The 14,359-nt window shown below is 44.3% G+C and overlaps 1 protein-coding gene across 1 annotated transcript; it reads left to right on the plus strand.

The window, feature by feature from the left end:
* Window positions 1-295: 295 nt before the first annotated feature.
* On the plus strand, window positions 296-12,951 carry TBCCD1 (TBCC domain containing 1; the record flags this gene model as incomplete). Its single annotated transcript, XM_014518683.2, has 6 exons — window positions 296-481; window positions 7,233-7,599; window positions 9,103-9,289; window positions 9,457-9,954; window positions 11,652-11,803; window positions 12,358-12,951. Coding segments are annotated over 5 exons (1,368 nt in total), but the record flags the coding sequence as incomplete, so codon positions are not given.
* Between the last annotated feature and the right edge of the window lie 1,408 nt (window positions 12,952-14,359).

Below are 14,359 nucleotides of genomic sequence, written 5' to 3' on the forward strand. Positions count from 1 at the left end.
TGGAAACTGCTCAAGCCTCTTATATGGCTAGCAAGCCAATCGCTAGCCGCCACGTGGGAATAATTTAGAAACAGCCAATAGTGGGAAACAAATTTACATATGGGTGGCGGGAACTCCTTTGCACCGGGGGTTTCTCTTTGCAACTGAGAATTGCACCCTGCAAAAAAAGCTCCATGTGGCGGGAAATAATTCTGCAGTGCCGAAGCACACACAAAATCATACCCTTTAGTATGACAGTTGTCTCAATTTTAAAAGACTAATTAAATGATTGTAGCCATTGGTAATGTTCTGGTGAATATTAATACTGTGTTTCCTTCTTGATCAGTTTTCGGTAGATACTCTACAGTTCCTGCTGTTCTTGTACGTTCAGCAACTAAACAAGGTTTCTCTGAGGACATCTTTGATTGGTGAAGAGTGGCCAAGTCCTAGGACCAGATCCCAGTCTTCCAGTTTGATTGGAAAATCCACCTGTCAAAACAAGGTATTGTGCTTAACCCAGTCCCCATAAAGGTTAGTATGTGGGTGAGGCTACAAAACCTCCACTACAAGCTAGCCCTGGGGGGGAGAAAGAGAGTTTGTGGAAGAGTGAACTCCTGCTTATGCTTTTCTTATTAACTCGTATATGCTGCTAGAGCTGCACCTCATTAATAGAGCTAATAAATAGTATATAATCTTGTCTTGGGATGTTCACTGTGATTCACATTTTAGAAATTTAAAATGTTATCAATGGAAATTTGTTGCAGGCTGAACTTTTACATAGTCTCAACCTATGATGAGTCTTCTAAAACCTTATGCCCAGAATCTCAGCAAAGCTAAAAATGTTCATGTATTGCAGAAGCTGCTCTTCCACAAATATACATTCAGATTTCTAGGGGGCCTTCTTTAGAGTGATGTCTAATTATACCCAGTTGTAAATCAGAGACCTAGACTGGCGAGTCAGATATGACTGTTTGTGTGTGGTGGATAAGTCCTATATCAAGTACTTCTAAACATAGGAAACTCGCTGGATATATCAAACCAGCTGCAATTCACAGGATGCTGTATTAGAAATTGAATTATGAAGTGGTGTCAATTCAGTAAAGACGCTTCAGTGACCCACACCTTGAACTAAGGCCAACTGCAAACTTCAGCAGAATTCTGTATGGGCTGTGATAATAGCACCATGCATACTGTAGCATCATGTGGAACTAGAGCTTATTATCTGCAGCTCGGGAACTCTTGAAACTCTAAACACAGTAGATTGGTAATGTTAGACAGACAGTTATAGAATCATAGAAAATTAGGGTTGGAAGGGAGCTCAGGAGGTCACATCTAGTTCAGCCCCCTGCTCAAAGCAGGACCATCCCCAACTAGCTCGTCCCAGGCGAGACTTCGTCTAGCCGGGACTTAAAAACCTCCAAGGATGGAGATTCTACAACCTCTCTGGGTAACCTGTTCCAGTGTTTTACTACCCTCCTAGTGAGAAATTTTTTTCTTAATATCTAACCTCAACTTTCCTTGCCGCACCTTGAGCCCATTGCTCCTTGTTCTGCCATCTGCTGCCACTAAGAACAGTCCAGCTCCATCCTCTTTGGAACCACCCTTCAGGGAGTTGGAGGCTGCTATTAAATCCCCTCTCAGTTTTCTCTTCTCCTGACTGAATAGTTGTACCTCAGCCTCTCCTCAGAAGTCACAAGCTCCAGCCTCTGAATCATTTTCATTGCCCTCCACTGGACTCTCTCCAGTTTGTTCACATCCTTCATGTAGTGGGGCACCCAAAACTGGACATATTACTCCAGGTGTGGCCTCACGAGTGCTGAACAGAGGGGAAGAATCACTTCGCTTGATCTGCTAGCAATACACCTACTAATGCAGCCCAGGATGCCATTAACCTTCTCGGTTATGAGAGCACACTGTTGGCTCATGTTCAGCTTCTTGTCTGCTATAATCCCCAGGTCCTTTTTTGCAAAGCTGCTGTCCAGCCAGTCAGCCCCCAGCCTGTACCAGCACATGGGATTGTTCTGTTCTAAGTGCTGGACTTCTCCTTACTGAATCTCATGAGATTTCTTTTGGTCCAATCATCCAATTTGTCTAGATCTTTCTGAATCTTAACCCTACCCTCCAGCATATCTATTACTCCCCCAGCTTGGTGTCATCTGCAAACTTGGTTAGGGTACACTCCATCCTATCTTCCAGGTCATTGATAAAACTATTGAACAAAAACAGCCCCAGGACTGACCCCTGGGGCACTCTACCTGATACTGGCTGCCAGTTAGGCATCGAGCCATTGATTGCTACCCTCTGAGCATGATGATCCAGCCAGTTTTCTGTCTACCATACATTCCATTTATTCAACCCCGTGTTTCCTTATCTTGCCTGTGAGAATGTTGTGAGAGACCATATCAAAAACCTTGCTAAAGTTAATGTACACCATGTCCACTGGTTTCTCTGTATCCACAGAACCAGTCGTCTTATAGAAGGCAATCATGTTGGTCAAGCATGACTAGCCCTTCGTGAATCTATGCTGACTGTTCCTAATAGCTTTCTTCTCCAAGAGCTTAGAAATGGATTCCTTGAGGATCTGTTCCATGATTTTTCCAGGGACTGAGGTGAGGCTGACTGGTCTGTAGTTCCCTGGATCCTCCTTCCCTTTCTTAAAGAGAAAGTCCCCCAGCCCCTTGGTTGCATCACACCTGGCCCCATAGACTTGTACATGTCCAGCTTTTCTAAATAGTCCCCAATGTGTTCTTTCATCACTGCCAGCTTCCCCAAACTGTGCTGCCTGGTGCAGTAGTCTGGGAGCTGACCTTGCCTGTGAAGACTGAGGTGAAAAAGGCATTGAGCACTTCAGCCTTTTATGCATCCTCTGTCACTAGGTTGCATCCCCTATTCAGCAAGGGATCTACACTGTTAACAAATAAAAGCTGGTTAACTGTTTTCAAAGCCAGTTAACAAATGAAATTCTGGACTAGCCTGCTAACTGTTAACAGATACAATTCTGGACTAGCCTAAAGGAGTGACACAACTCCTCATTCAATGAGTGACAGAAAGGCTTTATTTCCTGCAAGTTTTCAAAGTCAAATGAGCCCAAACCAAAGCAGTCCAGTAATTAGCTATAAGATGATGGTTTCTCACTAAACAGGCAACAAGAGAGATGGTCTGTTTCTTCCAGCTTCTTGAGATAGCAGGGGCATAGCAGCACTTCTTGTCAGAGAGATCTTTCATTCCTGAAGTGTGCCCTATTAGCTGTTCCAGCTTTTTGAAACCATTCTTGAAGTTGTGTAAATCAAGAGAGAGTCCCAAGGAGTATTTGACAGGAAAATCCTGTTAATCAAACTGCTTATTATTGATTATCAGAAAATTCCAATTTGAATGAATTACCTTCCTCAGTGACAAGGGGTTATCCATTTCTGCTAAGTTTAGAACATATCAAGAAACTGATTAACAATCAGGAAAAACACAAGGTTTTGGGGAGTGTCCGTGGAAAATCAAGGGACAAAACAGAAATAAATCAGAAGGGGACATCTAGCACATGGAAAATGACTCTTCCTGTACATAACATGAGTTAACTGCAAGAGAAGTATTTATCATACTAATTAATCAAGGATAAACATTTCACATGGTTACATACTAGACAGCTAGGAGCATACTTGAAATCATAATGAATATATTGAGATAAGCTGCAAGGGATATCTCACTATTTTTTCTCAGATGGCCTACCCGTGAACTCGCATCCTTTTGCGCTATGCAGTTAGCATCAGTATCTTGCATTTTACCTTTTGTGAGTAGGCCCCAGGTTAGCATGAGTTTCAGAGTCATCACACACTTTCCCTGATCCTCCTCTTGTTACCAACATACATGTAGAAACCCTTCTTACCCTGCATGTCTCTTGCTGGCTGCAACTCCAGTTGTGCTTTGGCCTTCCTGACTTCATCCCTGCATGCCTAAGCAATATTTTTATACTCCTCCATAGCTGTTTGTCCTAGTTTCCTCCTCTTATAAGCTTCCTTTTTGTGATTTAGCTCACTGAAGAGTTCCCTGTTAAGCCAAGCTGGTCTTTTGCCATACTTGCTAGTCTTTCTGTGCATTGAGATGGTTCGTTCTTGTGCCCTCAGTAAGGTTTCCTTATAGTACAGCCAGCTCTCCTGGACTCCTTTCCCTCTCAGACCAGCCCCTTAGGGGATCCTGTCCATCAGTTCCCTGAGTGAATCAAAGTCTCCTTTTCTGAAATCTAGGGTCCTTACCTTGCTGCTCTCCATTCTTCCTTTCCTCACGATCCTGAACTCAAACATCTTGTGGTCGCCGCTGCACAAATTGCCATCCACTGCTGCATTCCCCACTGATTGTTCCCTGTTTGTGAGCAGCAGGTCAAGAAGAGCATGGCTCCTAGTTAGCTGTTCCAGCACTTGCAGTAGGAAGTTGTCCCCAACACTTTCCACTCTGTGTGAAGACTTCCATTCTTCCTGCTCATTTTCTAGGCTTTGTGCATTCATGTACAGGCACGTGAGGTAACTAGCTGATTGCCCTAATTTCTCAGCAAGAATGAGAGTGCCTCCCCTGTTGCCCCCTTGTGCTTGTGCTTCCTCCATTGGGAAGGGTTTCCCCACTTACCTCAGGGCTTTGGTCTCCATCCGCTGGTGAACTTGGTTTAAAGCCTTCCTCACTAAATTAGTGAGCCTGTCTGCAAGGATGCTCTTTCCTGTCTTCATCAGGTGGATCCCATCTCTTCCTACCAGTCTTTGGAACATCATCCTCTGGTCAAAGTTGTATAACAGGGAGAAAAGGGTAAACGTACCAATCCTAAGGGCCTTTGCTGAATAGTCATCTTTTATACTTACTGGCTGGTGTATTATTCCCCTCTATTCAACACTGGTGTGGCCACATCTGGAGTTCCGTGTCTAGTTTTGGGTCCCCTGTTACAGAAAGGATGTGGACAAATTGGAGAGAGTCCAACAGAGAGCAATAAAAATGGTTTGGGGGGCAGGACACAACTTATGATGAGAGGCTGAGGGAACTGGGCTTATTTAGTCTAGAGAAGAGAAGACTGAGGGGGGATGTAATAGCAGCCTTCAACTCCCTGAAGAGTAGTTTCAAAGAGAATGGAGCTGGACTGTTCTCGGTGGTGGCAGATGGCAGAACAAGGAGCAATGGGCTCAAGTTGCAGCAAGGGAAGTTGAGGTTAGATATTAGGAAGAATTTTCTCACTAGGAGGGTAGTAAAACACTGCAACAGATTACCTAGAGAGGTGGTGGCATCTCCATCCTTGGAGGTTTTTAAGACCCGGCTAGACAAAGCGTTGGCTGGGATGATCTAGTTGGGGCTGGTCCTGCTTTGAGCAGGGGATTGGACTAGATGTGACTTCCTAAGGTCCCTTCCAACCCTCATTGCCTATGGTGCCATGATTCTATATCATTCTAAAGTTTTTGATTTTTGCTAAGTACAGGTTTATAATTGGACTGGCTTATATTTCAGTTCTTCATGAAAATACATGGGCGTTTCAAAACATAATGCCATTTTGAAATAGTCATTTTGTGTGCAGTGATTATTTACTGTCCCACGTCCCTTTGCTACATAGTTGCAGATGATGTGTGCCTTTGACAGTGCCACCCTCTGTGGTCACTGCTGCAGTGTAGTTACCCCACTCATTGCATGCACAAGGTTTTTGTTTCATAGATATTAGGGCTGGAAGGGACCTTGGAAGGTCTTCGAGTCCAGCCCCCTGCCCCAAGGGCAGGAAGTCAGCAGGGATCATAGGATCCCAGCAAGATAAACATTCAACTTTCTCTTAAAGGTGTTCAAAGTAGGGTGCCATCATGTCTGTTTGGGTTACCTTCGTGGGTCGGGGGCTATGTTTGTTGGGATTAGCCTTTTGTAAGCGACTGAAATGCCCCAATTATTATAAGTAATATTTAGAATGGTCATTGCAGGTATGTTTAATGCCTATTTGTAGTTGGGTAAAGCCTGTTCAGGGTAAGCTTATATAAATTAGAATAATTGTCTGTGGCTGCCATAAATTCTAATGTTCCCTTTTTCTTGATATGGAGACATTCAGTGCTGGAACTATGAGTTAAGCCTTTTGGAGATGAGCTTTTCCTCATCTGGACTGCATCGCTGGCTTCTCATGCAATCCCTTTGGAGTCGGTACCTTATTGTATCTGTTCTAAATATCCAGATACAATAAACTTGCAAGAGGACAGTTGTGGGCCTGGATTATCAAGTGTTCATTGATTTCCTCCCAACAGCAATATGCCCATGTGTATTTCAAGCATTGAATAGGGATCCATTTCCCTATCCCCTCTGACCAGTACAGTGAAATGTGCCTCTGGTGTGAACACCAGGGATGTGAATTCAATTTGGATTCGGATTCGGCCCGAATTGGGGACAGTGATTTGATTCGGATCACTGTCCCTAATTTGATTCGGCCAAATCCGAATCTGAAGATTCGATGCTGATTTGGAGAATCAGAAATTTGGACATAGACAAAGCTTTAAATGCTTTTTCTACATACCTCAAGGTACCAGTGCAATCTGTGAATGCTGCGATGCTGGGGCGGATGGAGCATCCCACAGGAGTGTGGTGGGGGCCCTCCATGTGCTCAGCAGCAAACCTGGAAGCGGACTGGAAGTACTTTCAGTCCACTTCTGGGTCCTTCAGGGAGTGCGCTGAGGGGCCTCCCCACACCTCCCTGGCTCAGCGACTGGTGACCCAGAAGCGGACTGGAAGCGCTTCTGGTCCACTTCCGGGTCTGTTGCAGAGTGCGCTGGGGAGCCCCCTACACTCCTGTGGGACACTTCATGTGTCCCATCATTGCAGTATTCACAAACCACCTGCTATCTAGAGGTACGTAGAAAAAACATTTAAAACTGTGTCTATGTCCGAATCTCTCCAAATCGATTTGGAGGGTTCCAGTTTGATTTGGAGATTCAGCCACCGAATTGGGCTGAATCTCCGCCAGATCGAATCAGGGACTGAAGCTTTGCACAGCCCTAGTGAATACCAAACCTCTTCCACACAGGCAAGGTGGGTAGTTTCCTGTATGTGCAGGATTAGTTTGCTGTAAGCAAGCATTGGCCAGCTGCAATAGTTGTGGGATGTGGGGGCAGAAATCTATCCTGCTTGCATCTTTTTCTTCATTTAGAGCTGCTGTGGGCATGAGGTAAGCAGGGATGTAATGGATAGCGTTGATGCAGTGTTTCAGCCTTATGAGACTTCATCCCATTTTAAGCTGTTTGTTTTTGTTCTTGATTTCTAAGAATTGGAATGACCTGGAGCACCAAGCCTTTGTGCTGAACCACCTCTTGGATTTGTTGGAACTGCTACTGGATCCAGACCAGCTCACAGCTTCCTCTCACTCCACCCACAGCAGCCTAGTCTCCCTTGAAGCTGTTCGAGCGCTCAGCTTCCTGATAGAGGGGTCTCTGAACAAAGCCAAAACTGTCCACCCCCTGCATGAACTTGCACTCTGGCAGCCCTTTCATGTGAAGAATGGCTATTCCAAGATCTCCAGAACTTTCTCTTTTCCCAAGCTAGAAGGCTGGCTGAGGTCCTGCCTGACTGTGAACCCATTTGGAATGTCTGCCTGCCTCAAGTCTGGGAAAAAATTGGCATGGGCACAGCAAGGTAGCTCTTGGTCTTGGTTTTCTTTTTGGCATTAGGATTAATTTTTGGCTTTTTCTGTGTTGATGTGGGATCTGGCACTTGAGCATGAGCGGACTTGCCTTTCATTTTGTTTATACAGGACGAGGGGGAGTTCACAGTTCCAAGGGTTGGTCACACAAAGTGACTTCACTCCCTCTTACCAAATTATTTCCATCTATTAAACCCTCATTTCTTCTTCTCCAGGTTTGGACTTCCCATCACTGAACAATGTTGATCTCTTAGTATTGCTCAGCCTATATTAGCTGTAGTTAGTATATAAGGTTTCATATTATTACAGATATGTTTTGTAAATTTGGAGAGTTCATTACTTTGTACTGTATTGTAATGCGCATCAAAGCAAAGGATTGATTCAGCAGCTTAAATCAAAGGTCACATGAAATGAATGTGTTAAGGTTCTCTCTACAGTTCTGCTGATAGTATCACTCTTCTTGCTCGGGGAGCAATAGATTAGTGGGTTGATTTTCCAGGTAGTTATTCCAGTGATTGAGACCACATGCATGAAGAATTGATCCTCAGACACCCATAGGCCAGACACTGTAGGTCAGTGTTACTGTCCTTTTTTAAAGATGTAGTCTGAGGCACAGGGTAGGTTAAGTGATTAACCAAGGTCATGCAAGGGAGTCTGTGACAAAGGAAACTGAACAAGCTCTCCAGAGATCTAGCTGGGATGCCTTAACAGCATCCTTTTTGATGCTGCTATATATCAGTCAGGTGTCAAAACAAAGACGAGGGATTTAATTTAACTTGTGCATGTAGGTTTTCTTAGGGGAAGACGGGAAGTTTAAGTGTTTGTCCTCAAGCTCCACGGTAGTAAGAATGGAAGAATTGTGCTAATGGGGAAGATATCTTGAGGGCTGTGCACTTGCAGAGGGTGCTCCAGTGGGTTGGAAAGCTCTGGAATAGACTTATAGGGCCATGTCCTATTCCATCTATTAGAAGTCTATGTGGACTTCGATTCCTAAGAGTGACCTTAGGTCAACCTGCTTCAGTGCTTGCAAAAACAATATTGCATCTGCTTCTGTAACATGCCACCATGTTAGCCTTAGGACTTAGTAACTAAAAGCAGCAAATCGGAGGAAGACGCACCTCACTTGTGCATTTACTAATTTTCCGGGAGACAAGCAGGGTGGAATTGGGTCAAAATTAGGTGCCTAAATAATTTAGGAGCCTAATTAGGTGTAATAGGATCTGGTCCACTATGTCCCTTTAGTGCACTGGTGGAAGTCTGTAAGCTGCTCTAAATCTCAGCTTGGCAGGGAGATCCCTTGTGCTCAGGAAGAACCTTCCTGAGAGTTGAGAGGTAAATAATCTAAAGCACCAGTGCAGTTGGTTTTTGGTGTTCTGTAGCTGCCAGATACTGTGTGGTGGATGATATGGTGTTATGGGCACACCTGTGTAAGAAGAATGTCTAAAGGTCTGTGTTGTGCCTTTTTAAAATTAATTTGTATAACTCTGGTCTTGTAGTTGAAGGAACAACTAAGAGAGCAAAGATTGCCTGCAATGCCCACGTGGTCCCTGAGGCTTACCGCATAGTGGTGATGAGTCAGGTCTACAAGCAGACTTTGGCCAAGAGCTCAGAAACCCTGGAGGGTGCTCATGTAAGGATTCATCGCTGCAATGAGTCCTTCATATATCTGCTGTCTCCTTTACGGTGAGTTTCATTCACCTGGGATGCAGTGAAAAGTTCTGGGTACCTCTGCTGGCACCTGGAACTAGCAAAATTCTTTTACTCTTCCCACTAGACAGAACTGCTGCCAATAGGCTCCAGCCTGTGCATGGTCATCCCAGCTCACTATAGTCTTGCTCTCTCTCTTTTAGGTCTGTGACTATCGAGAAGTGCAGCAATAGCACCTTTATTCTGGGCCCTGTGCAGACAGCCATTCACATCCACAGCTGTGACAATGTTAAAGTCATTGCCGTCTGCCACTGTCTCTCTATCTCATCTACTACTGGCTGCACTTTTCACATCCTTACACCTACACGCCCTCTCATCCTGTTGGGTAACCAAGCAGTAACTTTTGCCCCTTACCATACCCATTACCCGATGCTTGAGGACCACATGGGTCGAACAGGCCTGGCTACAGTGCCTAACTACTGGGACAGTCCCATGCTGGTGTGCAAAGAGAACAGCAATGCAAGTGTCTTCCGGCTCTTACCATCCTCCGAATTTTACACCTTTGTTATTCCTTTCGAGATGGAGGGAGACACAACAGAAACGCCTGGTGGGCTTCCATATGCTTATCAGAAGGCACTGAGACAACGAGAGCAGAAGATTCAGGTTTGGCAGAAAACTGTGAAAGAGGCTGGACTGACCAAGTAAGTATTGGCTTCTTCCAAGAAGGAGAAATGTATGTTTGGGGCTCCGCTTGTCCATGCATGTAGAAATTGGTTTCATTTGACAGTGTTGAACAAAAATGCCCTCTCAAGAAAGTCTTTTGTGCATGTTAGAATGCTAGTGTGTTAGGAGCTATGGGACTTGGGATCCTGCTTTTTAGTACTGCGACTCCTGTTGCCTTTATATATACTTGGGGAGGGGGGAGAAGCAGGCAGCAGGAGTTTCAAAGTATATATAATTTTTTTCTAAATAAATATGCCTGGATTGTAGAGATTTTTCTCCACTTGCCAAAAGCTTGCATAAGTATTATGAAACAAAGCAAAACAACACCATCACCCACTGCGGCCTTCAGTTTATTAAGTATATTAATCTCTTGGATGCAAAAGGGATTGTTCAAACTGAAAAGTATGCAGCTGTAGAACTAAAAAAGCACTAACACAATCAGGGCTCTGGCTAACTGGCTAGACCTCTACCACTTACATCTAGCCTTTTTACATTTTGATATACACATTTGTTCTTCCAGCACTCATTATAAAAGTCTGAATAAGTTAAAATGCCTTCTCTTGATGCTAAAAAGAGCTGAAAAGTAGTGAAGCTCTTTAGTTAGTGGCAGTTCTGAGGTTCGCTGGTTTCTGTCTCATAAGTATGCACTGCACTATTATAATGCAACAACCTGCAGTATAGCCTTATTCGGATACACACCACAGTGGGTAAAACTTGCATCTTAAGAATAGTAGGAAGCAATTTAGCTTCTTTTTGGTTCTGGGTTCTGCTGATAAGTTTTGTGCATGAGTCAAGTTAGCCAGGTCATGGAGAGATCCTGTAGCTTCTTTGTATTCTTTAAATTTCCAGTTGTCAGTCTGGAAATCTAGCTTTAACTAACGAGACTGGATGGATGATACTGACAGTCCACCAGTTCCAACACGTTATGTTGCTTTTATTATTTATCATCTGAAGAGTCCCATGTTGTGCATATTTTGCTTGATCTAAGTAGTCTGTACTATACAAATTCCAAGACACTTGGATGTATTGAAGAGAATCACCTTACAATTTGAGAGTCTTCTGATTCAGGACTTCTGTTGATCTTTATTACACCTGTTTGTCCTGATCATTCAGATTCCTTGTGCCCGAGTGGGTGTCTGTTGAGTAAGGATGGGACTATGGACGTGACCATATCCATAACTCTGGAAATGGCCATTCACTGGAGACCATATATTTAAATCCTGCCTGAATTGCAAAATGACTGAGATGTTCATACTTAAATTCCGTGTGAAGTAGATGTTTGTTAATGCAGGTGCTCTGTTTTTCCATTCTGTTATAACTGCTTGTACTCTCTGCAACATGAGACCAAGCCAGAAGTCAGTCCTAGAGAGCAAAGGCATGGTAACAGCAGTGTGAGGATGTTTACATGACTTTTGCCAGCACTAGCAGTCTGTCTCTTTCAGGAGCATTATAAATAATCAAATTCACTAAATAAAAACTCTTTCTCTTAATATCAGTGGTAGTTCGAGTCCTAAACCCAAACAGAGTCAGTTGTAGTAGGAATTAGTTTATTGCTATTTTCCACTGGGGAGGGCTACTCATTTCAGTTGTTGAGGAGAGAGGCCTAGAAGTGTGGCCCAAAGGCTTGCAAACTGTGTATCACTTGCTACATTGTTCTTGTTCTGGTGGGTTCTAGGAGTCAAAGGAAGCAGTTCCAGGTACTAGTGGAAAACAAGTTCTATGACTGGCTAATTTACACAGGACTTCGTCAGCAACTGGACAGCCTTGTGCCTCCTGCAGCAGGCTCAAAGCAGGCAGCGGGGTAGGATTCTCTTCACTAACAGAAGGGTGAGTATGGGGGCCATTTCTCTCCTGTTCTGTTCTAGGAAAATTTCCCACCCTCTTCTATATACAGCAGTTGCGGGGTGGGGAGGGGGTCCATATCCAGGTGTGAATCAAGAATGTGAAATTGTTCTATGGAGCTGCTCCCAACAGCATCAGATCAAGCTTAAGTTTGGAGCCAAAACTTCCTCTGAATGGCTCTCTGCTGTCTTGTACACCCTAGCTCCCCTGCAGAAGAGCCTACAGGTCTGCTGATGTTACTTACCCATATCCCCATCTACTCACCAGAGCCTTTTGGCGGGGACTTTTTTTCTGATGTTTCAAATAACTTCTACTTAATCTGTTCCCCAAAGTGGTGGTGTAGCACCTGCAGGCACTTGTCCATAACCTATCATCATGGCACATTTTAAACCATAATGAATGATTTTCTAAAGTCACACTGCTCTTGATCTTCACATTGCCTTTTTCTCCTACAAAACTGTGGACCTCATGTAGGGGAAGTGATCAAATCTCTGGAGATTGTGTTTAGGAATAAGCCTTGCTTCTCTGCTTTGTTACAGAGTTCTGAAGACAGATGATGACAAACCACAGTCAGTTCCTAGTGACTGCTTTGGGGCCAGGCTATTTTGTTGCCAATGAATTAGGAAATTCAAAGCCTCCAGCTTCAGTGTGAACTGGCCTCTTTTCCTCGTTAAAAGATCATGGCATCACGTTGCCACCTTCCAGGATTTGGGATATATGAAAAACTTGTTTCATCAACCCAACCCAACTTCTAGGGAAAAACATAAATGAAGGACTGTGTGGTACAAGACAGTGGTAGAGAAGCAAGCCTGAACCTGGCTGTCAGCCCCTTAGGAGGCAGCTGGCAGAATTCAGCAGTCTTGGCCTGAACATATCCAGTAGAGGAGGCAGTTCCTGGTGTGAAGCTGGTTCCATGATTGTGACTTTTGGGAGCACCTTTTTATGGCAGAGCCTGCTATGTTTTTATAAACTTCAGAACAAATGTTTGACTACCCAGCGTGTAAAATTCAGTAGATATATTTTTATATAGAGATGAGTTTAGCAGTTGAACTATGACATTTCATGAAATCTCCTAGATCTCTTTGTTTCCTGCTGTTTTCCACTAAATTTTAATAAATTGAATTCTGAGACAAGCCAAGTATGTTTTTTAAGGAAAAGGTTTAATCTATTAATGGGAACTTAAAGTGACACAGAGCACTGCAGGAGCTGACAGAATGACCAGGCCTGCATTTCATTTGGGGGAAAGTGCTGATTCCCTTAGCTGCAGCTAGTTGGATTTCTCACTTCTCTGAAAGGTCAGCGTGTTTCAGATTATGCTGAATATCATGATAGTTATTTGATTTGAGCAGCACTTACTTTCCTCAGTATTTTAGCTTCTCTCTTTAGCCTCACTGTGAGTAGGCCCCATTCTTGTTTCCTGCTACTGAAGTAGTCATTCTCCAGGAGCCCCTCTTACATCCACATCCTAGGGGCTAATTCAGAGTGGTGAGGTAAAACAGGAGAGCTTTGGTCTGTTTGATTAAATGCAGCCTGATGAGATGTTTAATTTTCCAAATTGCAAACGTGAAACACATCCAAATACAGTGGTCATGAGGAAAATGCCGAGATCAAATTCTCTGGGTGTCTTTTGGGATAGCACTTGAAGTATTCAGCATTTCTAACAGTGTGCAGTAAAGATGTAGCAAGGTGGAGAAAGAATGGGGCATTTGAGAGGCATGCTTGGAGGAGACTAAGGGAATCACAAGGGCAGATGCTCACCAGGTGCAAATTAGTGCAGCTTCATTGACACCATGGTAATTTTCCCCAGCTGGGGATTTAGTCTTCAGTTTTCATTTTATCAGGACCTTCCCTTTAACCAGTGGGAGTTCTGCCTAAACATCAAGGCTGTGTCCACATGAGCATAGATACCTTTCCCTAGGACAAGAAGGAGTGGCGCACCTTGTGCCGCTGCTACTTGTCCCCGGGGTATGCCTGTGTCGTGCACCCTCTGGCATGCAGCAGGCTATCCCAGGTGGCGTAGGTGAGGCTGGGGGCAGCAACTGCGCTGGTCCCAGAAGTCCTACCTGGGATCCTGAGGGTCTTAGGGGAGCTGCAGCCATGGTGCTCCTGCAACTTGGAGCTTGGCCAGCTGCTGAAGTGTGGCTCTGGCCAGCCAGGCTCTGTTGTTGGGTGGTGCATACTGCACCCTTGTTTGCTGCCCTGCTTTTTTTGCATAGGTTTTTTTGAGCCCAGGATCTGCCACAGGTGGGTCTGAGGCACCACGTACTGCATGGCCGCGCTCATCTGGACATGGCCCAAGTGAGTAAAGATGTGGTTTACTGAGGGGCCAAACACACCTGAACCTCTTTCTGAGACCCATGGACACAGGGAGTAATGCAGATAGAGGCATAGAGATTTACCAATCCATCATTTGAATGGGAGATGGGGTATAATGAAAGGGAGTACAGCTGTGGGATTAACCTACCAACCCATCAGACCACCTTTTGTAGGAGCTGGGTCATAAGCAGTATCTTAGGTTCTCCAGAGAACAGCACTTGTATT

The sequence above is a fragment of the Alligator sinensis genome, unplaced genomic scaffold (genome assembly GCF_000455745.1).
Source record: "Alligator sinensis unplaced genomic scaffold, ASM45574v1 scaffold1086_3, whole genome shotgun sequence".
In the NCBI taxonomy this organism is placed as follows: Eukaryota; Metazoa; Chordata; order Crocodylia; family Alligatoridae; genus Alligator; species Alligator sinensis.